At 37.9% G+C, this 18610-nt stretch overlaps 1 protein-coding gene across 2 annotated transcripts in view; it reads right to left on the reverse strand.

The window, feature by feature from the left end:
• The window catches only part of RAP1A (RAP1A, member of RAS oncogene family), a 71520-nt gene that overhangs the window by 10435 nt on the left and 42475 nt on the right, over positions 1-18610 (reverse strand). Inside the window, exons 2-6 of one of the 2 annotated variants that reach the window (XM_047785013.1) lie at positions 12663-12693; positions 9028-9096; positions 6908-6964; positions 5756-5896; positions 3916-4059 (exon numbers count right to left, since the gene is read on the reverse strand). In XM_047785013.1, the coding sequence (XP_047640969.1) occupies positions 3916-4059; positions 5756-5896; positions 6908-6964; positions 9028-9096; positions 12663-12693 (442 nt within the window). Of the gene's footprint in view, positions 1-3915; positions 4060-5755; positions 5897-6907; positions 6965-9027; positions 9097-12609; positions 12694-18610 lie in introns of those variants that run through there. The other variant, XM_047785012.1, reaches the window with a different exon arrangement.

The following is an 18610-nucleotide window of genomic DNA, read 5'->3' on the forward strand; positions in this document are numbered from 1 at the left end:
ACTTGGCATTATGCTAAGTGAAATAAGCCTGAGAAAATAAATATTATCAGTTACATGTGGAATCTAAAAATGTAATAAACTATTGAATGCAACAAAAAAGAAGCAGATTCACAGATATAGTGGTTACCAGTGGGGGACAGTGAGGGGACAGTTAGGAGGTACAAACTATTAGGAAGAAAATAAGCTATGAGGATATATTGTACACCAAGGAGAATATAGCCAACATTTTATAATAACTATAAATGGAGCATTCTCTTTATAATAACTATACATGGATCATTTATAATATTGTATAGCAACTAAAGTAAACTTAAAAAAATAATGGTCCTAAGATGACAAACCTAAATGAATTGCTGGGTAAGGGAATCACTACCAAATGATTTATCCCAAAGCTATAAAAGTGATTCATTTATATTCTTTTTTCTGGTCCATCCCTCCCACTCCCATCTTTTTCAAACCATTTAACTCTATTCTCTTAATTCTATGAAAGCCAGAAACAAAGAATTTATGAACGAGTTGGTAGTTTTTGTTTCACTACTCCAAAGCCCTTTAAGAACTTAATATGCATGAGCCACAAGCAAAATCTCATTAGTTCCCTACCCTCAATGTATAAACTAGAAAATGAAAAATGACAAAAGGATAAACTAAAATTGTAAATTAATCAAAACATTTCTTCATGCTAGCCAGTTTGGGTTTCTGGTACTACACAAAATGGTAATTGGTCCTGTGGTATTACCCTCAAAGATCTCTTTGGCAAACAGTGCCTACCTCACAGCTGCATCTGGTTCAGTGATGAGGGCAAGTTCGAACCAGAGTTATTTGGTTAGACAGGCTGAAAGTCCTCAGCCTAGGTTCTTCCTCATCTCTCTGAACTACAGAAAAATCTTAAGGGAACACAGAATAATTTCTCAATCTCTGTCATTCCTCAATGGGGATGTTTTGATTCTAATTACTATTCCAGCATCAGCAACGAACAATCAATTCTTGATTAAGACTAATGTGATTCTAACACAGCTATGTACTACTTTCAGAACACAGCAAAAATGGTGTTGACAAGAATTTTTAAAAAATTTACATTACATATTTAATATGTAGTATAATTTTACTAGATAGATGGTTAGAAAGATAGTAGAGAATTAGAGGGAAATTTAGTTAAGCAGGATATCCCTGTAGGATTTCAAACTTGAGTCCAAGAGTTGAACCATGTGAAAGTAACCCTCTGTCTTCAGTCACTCAGGAATCATTCATGTATTTTTGAGGCATTAGCTGTCTGAGGAACTATCAACTATCCCCCAAACTCTATAGTTGGATTATTAGGTGATATAAAGAGAAATTAAGAGAAACAAATGATTATACTCTCAAGAATTTCTAGCATAATGTTTATTATGTTTTCCAAAAGAATAGAGATCCTTAAAAAACTAAAGTATTGGAGTTCCCGTCGTGGCGCAGTGGTTAACAAATCCGACTAGGAACCATGAGGTTGCGGGTTCGATCCCTGGCCTTGCTCAGTGGGTTAAGGATCTGGCGTTGCTGTGGCTCTGGTGTAGGCCGGTGGCTACAGCTCCGATTAGACCCCTAGCCTGGAAACCTCCATATGCCGAGGGAGTGGCCCAAGAAATGGCAAAAAGACAAAAAACAAACAAACAAAAAGCTAAAGTATTTCATTTTGCTGTATTTTTCTATTTTCATTTTATAAATCTTCATGTCAAAGGTTGATTTTAACAAGGCTATTGTGAAAAAGTAGCTCTGATGCATTGGAAGCCAAAACCCAAAGGGAGGCTGAGCAGCATCTAAGTGCCCACAAACGCATGATGGTAAAGGTAAGAAACCTCCTGTTCCTTGTGCTCACTGGACCTTGGCCCAGCTGAGCTCTAGCTGAGCCCTGTGAACTTGGAGGACGGATACAAGTGAGGGTGACTGCAAGGACGGCAGGAATAGATCCCTGCAGATGGTGACTGTGCACTACTAGCCAAGCCCACTCATCAATCCTAATGTGACTTTACCTCAAAGTTACCATGCTCTCTCTCTCTCTCTTTTTTTTTTGGTTTGGAATAGGTAGAGTAAGATTATACCCAAAATTGAAAATTTATGATTGGCCATGTTTTTCAAAATAACATCTGTGGAAAAAAAAATCTATGAAATTATAATTCCACAACAGAGAAAGGTGAAACTGGAAGCATTTCATACTTCTTTTCATTTACTTCACAGTGAATTAGCAATAACTGTGTTTTAGAGTTGTCCTGTGGCACAGCAGTTAAGGATCCAGCATTGTCACTGTAGCAGATTGGGTTGCTGCAGTGATGCAGGTTCAATTCCTGGCCTGGGAACTTCTATATGCTGTGGGTGTGGCCATAAAAAAATACATAAATAAAAAAGTAAAAAGTCAGATAATAATAGTCTAAAATCATAATATCAGTCAACGAAAAGTGACCCAGAAAACCAAAGGCCAGAGAGGAACAGAAAGCAAAAAAACACCGGATTCTGCTACCCTAACTCACTCTTAACTCTTACCTATGTTGGAAGTGTGCTAATTCTGACTGGTTACCTGTGATGCTACAAATGGCATGCTTTACTGGTAAATGAAGACTTTTGCATTACTGGGAAAAGCAAGAAGCCTTCTCAGTTTTTTGTTGTTGTTGTTGTTGTTTGTTTGTTTTTAGGGCTGCATCTACAGCATATGGAGGTTCCCAGGCTAGGGGTCAAATCAGAGCTGCAGCTGCTGGCCTGCACCACAGCCACAGCAACATCAGATCCAAGCCTCATCTGCGACCTACACCACAGCTCACAGCAACACGGGATCCTTAATCCACTGAACAAAGCCAGGGATCAAACCTGTGTCCTCATGGATGTTAGATTCGTTTCTGCTGAGCCACGATGGGAACTCTTTTTTTGGTCTTTTTGAAGGGACATACCTGCAGCATATGGAGGTTCCCAGGCTAGGGGTCAAATCAGGGCTGCAACTGCCAGCCTACATACACCACAGCCACATCAACATCGGGTCTGAGTCGTGTCTTCGACCTATACTGCAGGTCATGGCAACGCCGGATTCTTAACTCACTGACTAGAGCTAGGGATTAAACCCGTGTCCTCATGGATACTAGTCGGGTTTGTTACCACTTAGCCACAACGGGAACTCCTGTTTTTTGTTTTGAAAAGGCCTTTGTTAACATTAATAAAAGCAATGGTAAGCTCTGAAGTTTCTGCTTGGGTGTGGTGGTGGCAGCTGGGGACTGCACTACTCTTTTAGGGATCCAGGAAACTACTGGCCCTTTACATCCAGGCAGGCATGCGTACTTACTGTAAGTATTCCTGTTCTCAAGATAGTGCAGTGGTTAAGTCACAGACCAAAAAAAAAAAAAAAAAAAAAGCCACGTGCACCTGTGGTATGAGGCCTAAAAAACTGAGAGAATTTCAGTTCTGTATCCATCCACACAGCTTCTTCCCTTTGAGTAATGCACCAAAGGGAAGCAGAACTCAGAACAACAAATTCTGTGATATCTTTCTGTACAACGTAAGTTCACGACAGTAACTACTTTGGTTTTGGTCGTCTCCACTTGACTTCACAATCTATTCATACATATCTGCATAGGTAATTATTAGAATACAAGGGTGATGCAACACTCTTCACACACCACTTTCTGGTGTATCATGTGGAGGCTCAGCAGGACTTTAAACATATTCTTTAACTTAAACTTCCTCTTTGCCAATAAGGTACATATAAGTGTCCTCATCAGAGCCATCAACATGATTTTATGCAAGAGAAGGAATACGGTTTCTAGGAATTACTTGGTGTTTTCCATAAACTGATAAAGACTGCTTAAAAGAAGACCATTTTTTCTTTTAAAAAAACGTTTTGGGAAACAAAAAGGAAACAAAAAAGGCACTTATTTGTGCTGCCTAGCAGCTGTAGGTTACCTCATTAACGTTGATCTTTGACTTTGCAGAAGATTCTAAAAAGGCACAGTTACACCACTGTCTTGCTAAATTCTGACCCTGTTCTTTGCCAACTACTCGCTCATCTTCCAGGTCACATTTATTGCCAACCAAAATCATTGGAACCTGTGGGAAGAAAAAAACACATAATGAACACTAACATACTAGTTACTCAGCCTCTTATAAGTAAGCAAATACCTGCCACCAACTGAAATGGGTTAGTTAGGACTATGCAAGTGCTTAAAAAAAAATGTTATGTATGTGTGTTGGGGAGAAGATGGAGGGGGAAGAGACAGAAAAAAATACAGAAGTGATCCCATAACACTGATCTGCTAAATTATTTTACGAATATAATCCCAAAATTCTCATGTGAATAATGCTAATAGCTGAATTCCAACTAGAAAAATCTGAAGGAAAGGGGAAGCACCTGCAATACAGAGAAGAACGTACACACTGCCCTGTGTTTTAAGTAAGCGCCTCATCTCACGGGACCAATGACTGCCAAAAGCAGTGGCAAGACTGATGCAGTAGTACGTTTTACTCCTGTAACTGATGCCTAGATCTGAAGACCAGCTTAGGTGAGAGATTCAAAAAGAGCAAGAATAAAAATAAAGCCATTGAGCAGCTATGTCTTCATCTAGAACTCAGTCTTCTTTAGTTGATTTCATGGGATAAAGAGATGAACATTACCAGAGGTTCAGTGATTTGCATGTAATTGCCTATGAAAAGAGAACTCTCTTGGATGAATCAGTCACGGGAAGAAAGAGAACTATTCATTAGGTTTACGGTTGGGCATGAGTCATATGGTGCAAATCCTTCCCGCCTACAAATTCCGCACAGCTAAGGTCCTGAGCAGGTGCATATGTTCCCATTAATAATGAGAAAGAACACACAAAAACAGAAAGGTACGAATGAAATTTTATATTCTAATTTATACAACTTTTGAAAAGGAAATCTCTAGAGACAAAACTGAGACAAACATGTAAAACATACATGTCATCTTTGCAAAAAGGCACAACAATGCTATTGTTCAAAAAGACAGGAATTCTAAAACAGCATGTTTTACCATTAAAAAATAACATTAAAAAAGGAATTCTAGGAGTTCCCGTCGTGTCGCAGTGGTTAACGAATCCGACTAGGAATCATGAGGTTGCGGGTTTGATCCCTGGCCTCACTCAGTGGGTCAAGGACCTGGCGTTGTCATGAGCTGTGGTGTAGGTTGCAGACGCGGCTCAAATCCCGAGTTGCTGTGGCTCTGGCGTAGGCCGGTGGACAAAGCTCTGATTAGACTCCTAGCCTGGGAACCTCCATATGCCATATGCCACAGGAGCAGCCCTAGAAAAGACAAAAAAAAAAGGAATTCTACAACTAAAATAAAATTAAAAAATATAAAAACCCAGTTCATTAAAATCTTTATCATAACTCAAAGGATAAAAAACTTTGAGCAAAAACTGTATCAACAGAATTTTAGAACCAAGGACATACCGTGCTCTTCTGACATAACTACCACCTTTCTGAGCCCAACCTGCGTCCCGCCTCTACCACGTGCTCTGGGATGCCTCCTTCTCTACTGCACCTGTGACCCCCATAGCACCATGTGAGTGGTGAGGAGAGAAAGAACTTTATACACATGTCCTCCTTTTCCAACCATCTCAGCATATAATCTGCAGGTAAATTTAGAAAGCTTAAAACTGCTTTTGGTCACAAGGACTCTTTTAGGCACATGGAAGATACCCTCCAAATCTTCTGCTGATAGACAAAGGACATTTTTTATTTGGCCACGGAGAGACAGCGGTGTGCTATACATGAGAGAAAAACTTACATCTTCTGTGTCCTTAACCCGTAAAATCTGTTCCCTCAGGTCCTGTAAGTCATTAAACGTGGACTGAGCTGTAATAGAATATACTAGTGCAAACCCTTGGCCATTCTTCATATACAAATCTCGCATCGCTGTAAATTGCTCCTATAATAAAAAATATGCAATTATATAAATATAACTTCTTGAATGTATACTGAAACAATTTAAATCAGAATAATCATACGTAAGCTACTGAATTTTTAATTATGTGTTTTCATGAAGGAAACACAAGACATGATACATGGAGTTCCCTCTGTAGCTCAGCGGTAATGAGCCCAACTAGTATCCATGAGGATGTGGGTTCTATCCCCGGCCTCACTCAGTGGGTGAAGAGTCCAGCGTTACCACAAGCTGCAGCATAGGTCTCAGATGCGGCTCAGATCTGGCACTGCTGTGGCTGTGGTATAGGCTGCACTTGTAGCTCTGATATGACACTGGCCTAGGAACTTCCATATACCACAGGTTAGCCCCTAAAAAGAAAAAAAAATAAAATAAAATTAAAAAATAAAAAATAAAAAAGGTGACAAATGAAGACAATGAAAATAAAAGCAAATACAGAGAACTCAAACCATATAAAAGGCATTTTGTGCCAAGTGATTTATAATCACTATTGCATTTGATCATTACAAGCACCCTATAATGTACTAACGTCATTATACTCATTTACGGATGTGAAAAATTAGGCTCAAAATAATCCTAAAGACTTTGGTCAGAAATACGTATCTGTCACCAGAGATGTTAAAATGCTAATAAACCTTGAGATGTTAAAAGTGCTACTAAACCAATTTTTAAAAAAATGAATGACCGTGATCTGAATTTAAAATGCCTTTTTTTTCTTTTCTTAGAAAGCAGTAATAGCACAATTTTTACCTCAATACAGGGAAAAGAAATTCAACACACAGATTCTGCAGATGAGCTCAACATCTAACACTGATATGTGAGCATTAAGTACATCATAGATAGTGCCACCCGCACCGCATAAGAAAATTTAAGAAGCCCTACACATAGAGACCAAGTTCTTAATCAGAAAAAATGCTTTTACTCAGAGGAATCGTTCAGGTGACAAAAACCTATTCACAAATTAAAATCGATCACAAAAAGAGAAAACATCCTTACCGTTCCCGCTGTATCCAGGATTTCGAGCATACACTGTTGGCAGTCTACTTCAACTTGCTGTTGGGGTAGGGGTGCGGGGGTGGAGGGGGATGAAAAAGTAACATCAAAATGTCAGTCTGTTTTCCTCCCACTTCTTTGCTCAAAGTACCTATTAACAACTACAAAGCCTTTCTCTAGCAGTTTCCTGTATCTGTGGAGATCTAACTTGGTGCTACAATAAAGAACAGGTCTCAAACACATTCTATTAATACTACAAAGCCAGGACTGCTAATGCTGAGTTTAGGCATTTTCTGACCACTATGAACACTGAGTACTGATTTGTGTTGTTATTAAAAGGCGACGGTCATACCCTGTAATTTAAGAAAAACTATAACCAACAGGTATAATTCTAACAGGGAAAAAATGTATAAGGTATGTATATTTATATTCTCTTCAAAACAAAGCACACAAGTACTAAATAGTTCAAAATATAGTCAAGACTGGGGGGGTAAAGAAAACTTTGCCAACTTACCACATTCAAGCTGTTAGAGTTTTACTAAACAATGCCCCAAATTTAACACACAGGAGCATTAATTTAAGAGTTAAAAGGGAACACAGAATAACACTGAACTCCTACAGCTCTCAAGACTTCTCAAGACGTCTTTGGAAAAGCTGTGTGCATAAGGCGAACTTTTAGATACTGGGTTCTACTTTCCCAGTGTTGTACAAAGAGAAGGTTGGCCTAAAGCAAGTATCAACTATTAACCGTGTGGACATTTTTTAATAAAGAAGGGATTTAGAAAAGTGTAAAATCTTTGACATTCAAGGTACAGATCTTTGTTTGCAGTTAATGCTTTAACCAGCAACTGATTTGGGGGAAACTTCAGTAATGCAACACTGTCTTCTAAAAATAGACATACTGACCTAAGGACTATTTTAAACTCTGCTTCTGTGTCACATCAGGGATTGATGAGGAGCACGATGGGTAGAGTCCCAAACTCCACTGTTCCATTGTTTACGGGACTAAAGTGATAATAATCTGCCCTCTCTGTGAATGCGCATGTTCAACGAATAATGAGTTCACTCTGTGGTTTCTCAATGTACCACCATTTGGTTTCCAATTTACAGATAATGAAACTGCTATTCCAGTAGGCTTGAAGAATTTAATTCAACAGAAATTATAGCACTATTTAAGGTAAATTTTAACATCCAACAAAGCAATTCTTTCTCATTTGTTGGAAGGGAGGTTTAATCTTTTTTTTTTTTCCTTTAATGTTTCGTTGGCTACTAGGCTTTCTTACAACACTGTCTCCCTCCCTACCGCTGCCCCCACCATACTTGGGAAATAAAGACTTGAAAATTCTCCACAATTCCAGCTAGTTTTCTAATTAAATAGAACAGTATTTTTTTGTCAAGACCAACTACTTAAATTTCTTTTCCTTTTAAACAAACTTTACTTTTTAGAAAGCAGTTGTAGGTTCACAGCAAAACAGCAGAAAGCAGAGTTCCCACATACCATTTTCCTGTTCCCCGCTAGCCTCCCCCACCATCGGCATCCTGCACCAAAGTGGTACATTTGTGAAAATCAGTGAACCTGCATTTGCACCATTATCATGCAAAGTCCATAGTCTGCAGTTTTACTCTTGATGTTGTACATGCTACAGGTTAAGACAAATGTATGAGGCCATGTATCTACACTAAATTATTATACAGACTCCAACTGTCTAATTTTTTATAGTCTAAAGGTGAAATATCTTTAAAGTTATTATATAATTAAACAAAAATAACTTTCAGTCACTGGATAACCTCAAATATAAAGTGATCTTAATTTTGGTTCACACAAAGAGTCATCAAAAATATACCTACTATTTATATGCAATTTTTCTATATTAAAAAAAATGTCCACCAAGAAAATGGGTATATTAAAGGACTGATTACATTAATCAGCGAGAGAATGTGGAGCTCTCTTTAGCTAAGCAATATTCTACGAAAAATACCACGTCTTGGGGAAACTTTTAAAAACAGATACAGAACATTGGGTCATTTCTCAGAACTATTTTTAAAAAAGCAATTCCAGGGATCAAGTTTTAAAGTCATAAGAAACTACCTGTAAGCATGTGCATACACGTTTCACATTTTACCTTTCTGTAGGAATCTTCTATCGTTGGGTCATATTTTTCCACAAAAATTCCCTGAACAAATTGAACGGTCTAAAAAAAAAAAAAAGCAGACAAAAGTTAATAAGGACTTAAAAGAAAAATCAGCCCCTCTTAAATGTTACTTAACCTTGCAAAATTGCAACGATTAAATGAAATTATGTGAAAACTCTGGTAAAAATGCAAATTGTAAAGTATCATTATTTTCCAATATAAGGATACATTCATAATTAAGAGTATACTTAGGAAAGGAAGTGGTTGTGTTAAAAACTGTCAGCAATGCTGCTGCTGACATTACACTGTTAAAATAATTACTACATTAAGTTTCAAAGTACAATGAAGATACAAATAAGATACATATAAGGATATGGATTCTAATTTATTAAAATGTGAAAATTTATCAGTATTTAAAGTCTTATTACTCCTTTATGGATCTATAGCAATTTTTATCTTATGCCCTCAAAGGAGAGACTGTAAATTTTAAACAGTCTTCAAACAGCCTTTCTAATTGTGGGGGAAAATCAAGTTTTTCTGATTTGCCAGCTGAAATTCAAAAGTATCCCTTCCTGATTTCAAACCCTTGTTCTTTTCATTGGAAGACACTATATACCCATCTTTTTCAGATCATCTACTTTTATCTCTTAAATTTCTATAAGACTAGATATTTTGTCATTCCGTAAATGAAAAGAAGTACAGAAGGTAGTTGTGAGATATTTCCTGAACAGCTGGCACATCACTGCCTAAAAGCAAGGGTAAAAATGTGGACTGAGGTCATCCACACTACAATTAGCCAGAGGAATATAAATGCACTATTTTAGCTTGAGCTAAACAGATTAACCTGAAGATAGCAAGCTTTTCAACTATCTATAACAGTGGTTCCGTTTCTTCAGCTCTCATTCACTCTTCAACCCCTCCAGGATGGCTGTGGCCTCATTACTTTACTGAAGCTGCTTTTATCACATCCGGTTCCCTCTATATTCTCAGAGCATCTCTCTTCTCTTCAGGTGATTTCTGAGTAGTCAAGCGAAGGTACATTCTTTACATTCATGTACAAGATCTATTTTCTATGTTGGATCCTCCAATCCTACCTACTCTTTCAAGGCGATGGATACTCAGACCTCAGTCCTTATTCTCTCTCTAGGCTCTCCCCAGACAACCTCATTAATTCCTATGAATTTTTATTTTTAAGTAATCAAATCATTTTAAGAAGGTAATGCATGGACACAGGACAAAATGCAAAAGGCACAAAAAGAGTATGTAATGGTAAAGAACTCTACCTACCAGCTTTTCCAACTGGACTCCCAAGGAAGTAACTAGTATGTTATCTGAAACTTGCTGAACATTTGCAGAAATAGTCTTTGCTCTTTTATAACATCTCTCCCATCACCCTTCTTCTTCTTCTTCTTCTTTTTTTTTTTTTAATCAAACACACATGGTACTCTACACTGCTTGGTATCTTATCCCTAAGTCACACATCTTGGATTTCATTACATATCAGTATATAGAGAGCTACTGCCTTCTTTTTTTATGGTTTATAGTACTCTCCCTGAAATACGTATTAAAAACTTACTTAACCCCCACTGGTAGGCATTCAGATTGTTTCCAAATTCTTGCCACTGTAAAGAATGTTATAATGGATATCCCTGATCATGTCATTTTGTATATCTGAACATATGTATGGGATACACTTCCAGAAGGGAACTTGCAGAATTAAAGGTTACCCATGCATTTAAAATAACAGATACTTGCAAACATTCACCATGGAGGTACTAATTTACACTCCTAACAGTAACGTCATTCTCATGAACTAAATACCATAGATATATTAATGGCAACTCAAATCATATCATGAGTCTTTTTTTTTTTTTTTAGGGCCGCACCATGGTATACGGAAGTTCCCAGGCTAGGGGTCTAATCAGGGCTGCAGCAGCCAACCTATGCCACAGGCATAGCAATGCCAGATCCGAGTTGTACCTGCAATCTACACCACAGCTCATGGCAATGCCAGATCCTTAACCCATTGAGCGAGGCCAGGAATCGAACCCATGTCCTCATGGATACTAGTTGGGTTCTCGTTACCACTGAATCACAATGGGAACTGCACAAGTCCCTCTTTTAAGCTATTATCTTGAGGATCTGATTATTTATTTGATGTATTTACTTGAATATCTCATAAGCACATCAAATTTGACATGACTCTTGATTTTCACTCTCAAATCTGCTCATTCTCCAGTGTCTCCATTCTACTTATATGGTCCATTCATAAAACCAGTAGGTCAACTAGAAACCTGGGAGTGAGTCATCCTTGACAGCACCTCTCCTAGTGCTCCTATCAATCCAGCACGAAGTTAATGTCGGTTCTACCTCCTATTCACTCTCAAAATATCTACTTTCCTCTTCATCATTGCTAATATAAGCTTCCACAAATAACAATCTGGTGTATCACATTAACTCCCAACTTGTCTCCCACATCACTGCCTATCTTCTAAATTATTCTTTATAGAACAAAGTGCTCTTTTTAAAACGTACATCCAATTCTGGAGTTCCTGCTGTGGCGCAGTGAAAACAAATCCCATGAGTATCCATGAGGATGCAGGTTTGATCCCTGGCCTTGCTCAGTGGGTTGGGGATCCGGCGACACCTTGAGCTGTGGTGTACGTCACAGACAACACGGCTCAGATCCAGCATTGCTGTGGCTGTGGTGAAGGCCAGCAGCTGTAGTTCCAATTCGACCCCTAGCCTGGGAACTTCCACATGCCTTGGGTGCAGCTCTAAAAAGACAAAAAAACAACCAACCAAACAACAACAACAAAAAAACCAAACCAAAAAAACCCATATATCCAATTCTGTCACCACCACCGATTTCCCCAAACCCTCCCTTCAATAGCTTCTCATTGTTATTAGGAATAAACTTCAAGACCTTACTTGATCTGGCCCCCTCTCACCTCTTTTCCCTCTACTTCCCTCCCTGTTCACTCCTGTCCCAGCAGTTGCGACCTTTTGTGGTTGTTCAAATGCTAATTTAGGTTCCATTGTCATAAGGGTCTCTTTAACAATCTATACTTTTAAAGTAAACTCTCTGAAAGAGACAGTCACTGTTTTTGTTCACTGTTTTAACTTTAGAGTCTGATATTGTAGAAGCACAATAAATATTTACTAAATAAACATAGCACGTGTACAAAAAAATGACCTTCACTCCACATAGGTGTGGGGAGGGGGTAGGGCAGGACTTACTCCATTGGTACCTGTAACAATCAGTCTCCTTTACCAGAATATAAGTTCCTTAAAAATAAAAACAATTTTATTGCTCTTTGAATCACAAATACTAGTGCCTGACACACAGTAGGAAGCCAATAAAGATTTGGTAAATGAAAGAATGAATGAGCCACCACTGCAATACTACATATCAGTGGTTACTGAATAAGTCCCTGTCCCCTGGTGGGCCAAACATTAGGCATTTTAAAAACACTACCACCTTCTCTTTAGTGACTAGAAGTTGTAAAGCAGGCAAATATCAATGTTCTTCTGCTATTACATTAACTAGTTATAGTTAGGTGGCTAACTTACCAGAGCAGACTTCCCCACGCCTCCTGAACCAAGGACCACTAGCTTGTACTCACGCATGATGTGGTCTGTTTAAATACTGACAATCTGAAAAAAAAGTTCAAAGATTAATAAACATGCTAAGAATAGCATAACAATGTACAACTGTTCTGTAAAATAACATGAGATTTTTTTTTTTTTGGTTTGTTTTTTCCCTTAAAACTATCAAGAGGAAGAAAGAGGCTATATAAATATGTACCACTAAATTCAGAGGACAAGTGCCAGGCATTTTAATTCATTAAAGATTGTCTTTGATTAGGCACCAATTATTAGCCTATTATGTTCCTTTTTTTAAAAGATTTTAATTTTTTTTATTATAGTTGACGTTATGTTAGTTCTAAGAGTATTTGATCAGAAAATAAGACGATGAGAACTAGTAGTTGTCTCTGAACTACAATCATGATCTCAATATATACTTTTTTGAAAATTCACTCATGAGCTTTCATATAATGAAAATGCTATTTGCTTAAAATATCATACATAATTCTATACTATTTTATTCATTATTGTATTATTGGTAAACCATGTAAAACATTACCTCAAATTATTCAGATACGAATGAGAGAATATAAATGAAATTGTTAAAACTCTGTAGGTAGGTCCTGGTGGTATACTCCATAAAGCCTAAATTACCAGAAAGGGGGAATGTAAATGTACTTTTCTATCTTCATGATTATCTTAAAAGGTAAAAAGACAGGGAACGAATTTCTAATAGCCATGATGGTGTAAGCAGGAATGAACCTCCCACCCCACAGTAAACAGCTCACACACCAAACACAAAATGTGAGACACCTGCTTTCAGACACTGGCCAGTAAGCAGTATATACAGCACTGTGATCTCGGAGAGAGAGGAAGGAAATGAGTGCGACCTACAACTGCCCTGGCTTTCTGCCTTGAGGCACTTTTCTGATTGTGATGCAGCCAGAAAGAACTCACGCAGAGAAGTGGGAGTTTTGCACAGAAAATTCCAGAAATCTGCACAGGGGTCCACCTGAGTTTGTGGCCAAACGCTAAGCCAGGCCTGCAGGATGAAACTCCATGAGGTAACAAGGCAGAAAATAAACAGGAATCTATAAGCTCAACAATTCTCAGAGTGCTGGGACATACTGAAGTCTATCCAGAAGAGTCTTCTTTGTTGAAAAATGGTCAATTTACTGGAAACCCCAGAAGATTCATACTTTAGTAGCAGAGGTAAACAAGACCTAGAATAAAAGATACTCTATATTCTTACTAACAAAGAGTAAAAAAAAAAAAAAAAAGTACAAGGGGCAGTAATCAAATACCTGAAAGGTTGTTAAAAAGAAAATCTGACCAGAACCCAAAGGAAAAGTTTAGATATTTTTAAAACACATAGACTTCTCAAGAAGCTATGTAAAACAGAAGAACATACATCTTTCAAATGCTTACAGAAAAATAAAAGGTCAACTTAGAATGTTAAATACAGTGAACATATACTTGAAAGAGGAACATGAAATCAAAAAAATTTTTTTCAGATCCAAAAAAGGAAAGAAAAGTTGGCAGGGGTGGGGAAAAGGTTCACCAGCACACATTTAAAAAAAAAAAAACAAACAAAAAACATGAATCTACATAAATGAATGATATTTACTAAAAAAATTAAAAGTACCAGAAATAGTGAAAATAAATCTACAAGACTTTTTTTTGGCAAATAAGCCAAGAGCTGAGATAAAATGGAATACTAAAAATTTCAATTCCTCCACAAAATAGTAGGAAAAATACAAACATGCAAAAAAGAACAAAGGAAAAAAATGAGAGAAATACAAAACCAATGGGATAGAATTAAAAGGCAATTAATCATTACATTGAAAGTACATAATCTATCCTGATATTTCAACATTCAAATTCAAAGGCAAGATAAAAATGCAAGACCTACACCTAGATGGTATGCTCAAGAAACAAATTTTAAAGATATAAGAAATGTTAACATTTATTGGTGACAAAGTCACAGTTGCTGTAATATTACTACTGTGGTTTGTTGCCTACATTCAAAATAGAAACAAATATTAATTTCATTTAGAGGTTAGTAAAAAATAAAGTTTTTTTTTGTTTTTTTTTCTTCCCTATACAAGTGCTGAGGACCCTAGATTATGAAGCAGTTAGCATTCTAGGTTACTCCAGCAGGACTGCTCTCACACATTCTGGTTTCAGGTCTTCTTTACACCCTTATACGTTCTTAAGAGCTTTGTTTACACGGGTCCTCAGGAATGTTGGATTTTTTTCAAACACTTTTCCTGCACCTATGGGTATTAGATAATTTTTCTTCCACCAACATGTCTACTCTTACTGCTTCTATTCAACACTGTACTAAGCTATGTACAGTAGTACTAGCCTATGCAAAAGAAGTAAAACTGTCTTTTTTCACAGATGATGTGATCCAGTATGTAGGAAATCCTAAGGAATATACAAAAAAGCTACTAGACTAATAAGTGAATTTAACTAGGTTTCAGGATAAAAGGTTGATACAAAAAAAAGGTAACTGAACTGTATTTCCATATACTGGCAAAGAAGAGCTGGAAATGTAATTTTAAAAATACCACTTACAACAGCATCCAATAAGAAATACTTAAGAGATGAATGCAACAGAATATGTGCAAAGACTTGTGTACTGAAACTACAGAACATGGCTAGTTAAGTATTCAATTACTAGAGAGATATGCCATACTATATTAAGATATGTCCATATTATTACTATTTTTATTTATTTATTTATTTATTTATTTTTTTAGGGCTGCACCCACAGCACATGGAGGTTCCCAGGCTAGGGGTTCAATTGGAGTTACAGCTGCCAGCCACAGCCACAGCAACATCAGATCTGAGCTGAGTCTGTGACCTACACCACAGTTCACAGCCACGCCTGATCCTTAACCCATTGAGTGAGGCCAGGGATGGAACCTGAAACTTCATGGTTCCTAGCAGGATTCATTTCCACTGTGCCACGAAGGGAACTCCTAAGTCCATATTATTGTCATGACGTCAGTTCTCCCCAAGTTGATCTACAGATCCAATGCAATCACAGTTTTTGCAGAAACTGACAAGATGACTTCAACATTTATATGAAAACGTAAATAAGAATAGCTACCATAGTTTTGAAAAAGAAAAAGTCTTAATGACCTGATTTTAAGATAGACAGACAATAAAACTACAATAACAAAGACAGCATTGTACTAGCCTAAGGACAAAGTTCAGTGGAATCCATCAAGTCCAGAAATTAAACCAGGTATATATGTTCCATTCCTTTTGGACAAAGGGACTGTGGTACCATCCTCCCCAGTGGCCCCCTGGCAGTCATAACCTGGATTGTTCCCTCTCATATTCATAGCCTTATGTAGTTTCTCCTCATGTTGACTCAAGACTGGTTGTGTGACCAACAGAATACAGCAGAAGTGACACTGTGACTTCCAAGATTAGGGCCTAAAAGGCACTGTAGCTTGTACTATGGTCTCTGGGATCATTCCCTTTAAAGGAAGCCACCATCATGCCACGAGGACACTTAACCAGCCCTTCTGAGCAGCCTCTTACTAACAGCTAGCACCAACTTGCCAACTGTATGAGCCAGCCACTTGTGAAGCCTGTCAAAATTTAATTCAGATAATTGTAGCCTCATGAGACCATGAGCCATTCCCAAATCTGGGATCCTCAAATCATTAACTGAGAGACAATAAATGATTACTGTTGTTTTAAGATAGTAAGATTTGGGTTAATCTTTTACCCAAGAATAGATCATTAATACAGGGGCAAATCCATCAAGTAAAGCTAAGAGAGGAGGGGGAAAAAAAAAAAAAAAGAACTTCAACTTTTATCCTTGTTCATACTACTCAAAATCTAGAAACAACAACCTAGGTATCCTTCAAGAGGTGAATGGGTCAACTGTGGCCTATCCAATCAATGGAATAATACTATTCAGTAATAAAAAGAAATGAACTCCTGATAGATGCAACACATGGATGAATCTAAAAAACATGTTCAGCCAAATTAGCCAGACACACACAAAGAGTGAATACCTTATGATTCCACTTACATAAGAGGGGACAAAACTAAGTTACAGTGCCAGAAAGCTATTTGGGACCAGCAGGAATGATAGGCAGCAATGACGACTGCTAAGGAGCATGAGGAACTTTTCAGGGTGAAGGAAATGATCTGTCTTTGATTACGGTGGGGGTTATGTGGGTATACACGTTTACAAAACCTACGGGACTGCACATTTAAGATAGGTGCATTTTATTATAAGTAAATTATTGTTCAAAAGGATTAATTTAGGAAATTCAATAGGGAAAAGGGGGAAATTTTCTCAAAATAACTATTATATACAAATCGTTAGAAACTGAACATGTCCCCTGCAAATTCTTACATTGAAACCCTTCCCACAATGTGATGGTTTTAAGACGTGGGACCCCTGGGAAGTACTTAGGATTATGTGAGATCGCAAAGGCAGAGCCCTCAGGTATGGGATGAGAGTCCTTGTGAGAGTCAGAACTTGGTTCTCTCTGTTCTCTGCCATGCAAGTATACAAGACAGCAATCATGAGCCAGGAAGTGGGTCCTCACCAGGCACCTGATCTGCCAGGGCCTTAATCTTGGACTTCCCAGCCTAAAGAACGGTGAGAAAAAACTTGTTGTTTGTCACCCAGACTAAGGTAATTTGCTATGGTGACTCAAACTAAGAAACATAATAAGGATAAATTAGTAGACACTGGAACAGACATGACGGCAAGCATGATTCTTGTTCTGGATCAAATATTCACAAAATATCTCCCAGGTACCAGTTCTATACTAGGTGCCAGGGACAAAAAATAAAGTATGTTTCCCTTACTCTTGGAGCTCACAGAGAAAAAAATAAACTACAATATGAGAGAAACAGAGTTATTACAGAGACAAGATTAAAGGGCTGGGAAAGGATAGAGGAACAGAGAGGAGTCTAGGGTAGTATTTATTTATTTATGCACCCGAAGCACATGGAGGTCTAGGGGATGAATTGGGGCTGCAGCTGCCGGCCTACACCACAGCCACAGCAACTTGGGATCCGAGCTGTGTCTTTGACCTACACCACAGCTCATGGCAATGCTGGGTCCTTAACCCACTGAGCAAGGCCAGGGGTCAAACCTGCGTCCTCATGGTTCCTAGTCAGGTTCATTAACCACCGAGCCACGACAGGATCTCCTCTAGAATAGTTTTTAAATGGAGGTTACATTAATTAAAGCTAGGTGAAAAACTAAATAGGTATGTAGGGAAGAGCATTCTAAGGAGAGGAAATAGCTTGAGCAAATGCTCCAAATTATTAAATACAGAAGATTCAGGGAGCATCCCATGGCTCAGAATGGGTAGAACACAGGATTTAAAAATAAGGCATGGAAAATGAAGCCAGGTATGGAGACTGCGTTATGTATACAAAGGTATCTATCATGTTAAAAGAGTTTACTTTTTATCTAGTAAGCAATGAGGAGAAAACAATCATTTTTTAAAAAGTAATACAGTTAGATGTATATTCTGGAAAGGTAACTCATAACAGTATGTAAGACAGACTGAAGGAGAGACCAGCGGTAGGGAGCAGAGTTAGGAAGCTACTGTAATAGCTCAGGCAGCAAATAACTTAGGCCCGTACAGTAGTATTAGTGCTGAATAAGGGGCAGTGGTTTTCTGAAGAGAAAACTGACAAAAGACTCCATAGCTGATTAGAGGTTATTATTAAGAGGAATGATGAAGAGTCAAGAGTCGGGCAAATGAGGTGGCTGGTAGCATACTTCCAATTAAGACAGGAAATACAAAAGAAGGTTTGAAAAGAAAGTAAATATTTTCTGCCAAAAATTAGGTTTGAGATTCCTCTGGGTAAAGCAGGCAGAGACATCTGATAGATATTTAAAAATCCAAGTCTGGAAGCCCAGGAGGAACTAGTGGGCTGGAGGTGCAGACTTGGGACTGGGTGTTATAAAAGATGACAGCTGAAACCACAG

The sequence above is a fragment of the Phacochoerus africanus genome, chromosome 6, assembly GCF_016906955.1.
Source record: "Phacochoerus africanus isolate WHEZ1 chromosome 6, ROS_Pafr_v1, whole genome shotgun sequence".
In the NCBI taxonomy this organism is placed as follows: domain Eukaryota; kingdom Metazoa; phylum Chordata; class Mammalia; order Artiodactyla; family Suidae; genus Phacochoerus; species Phacochoerus africanus.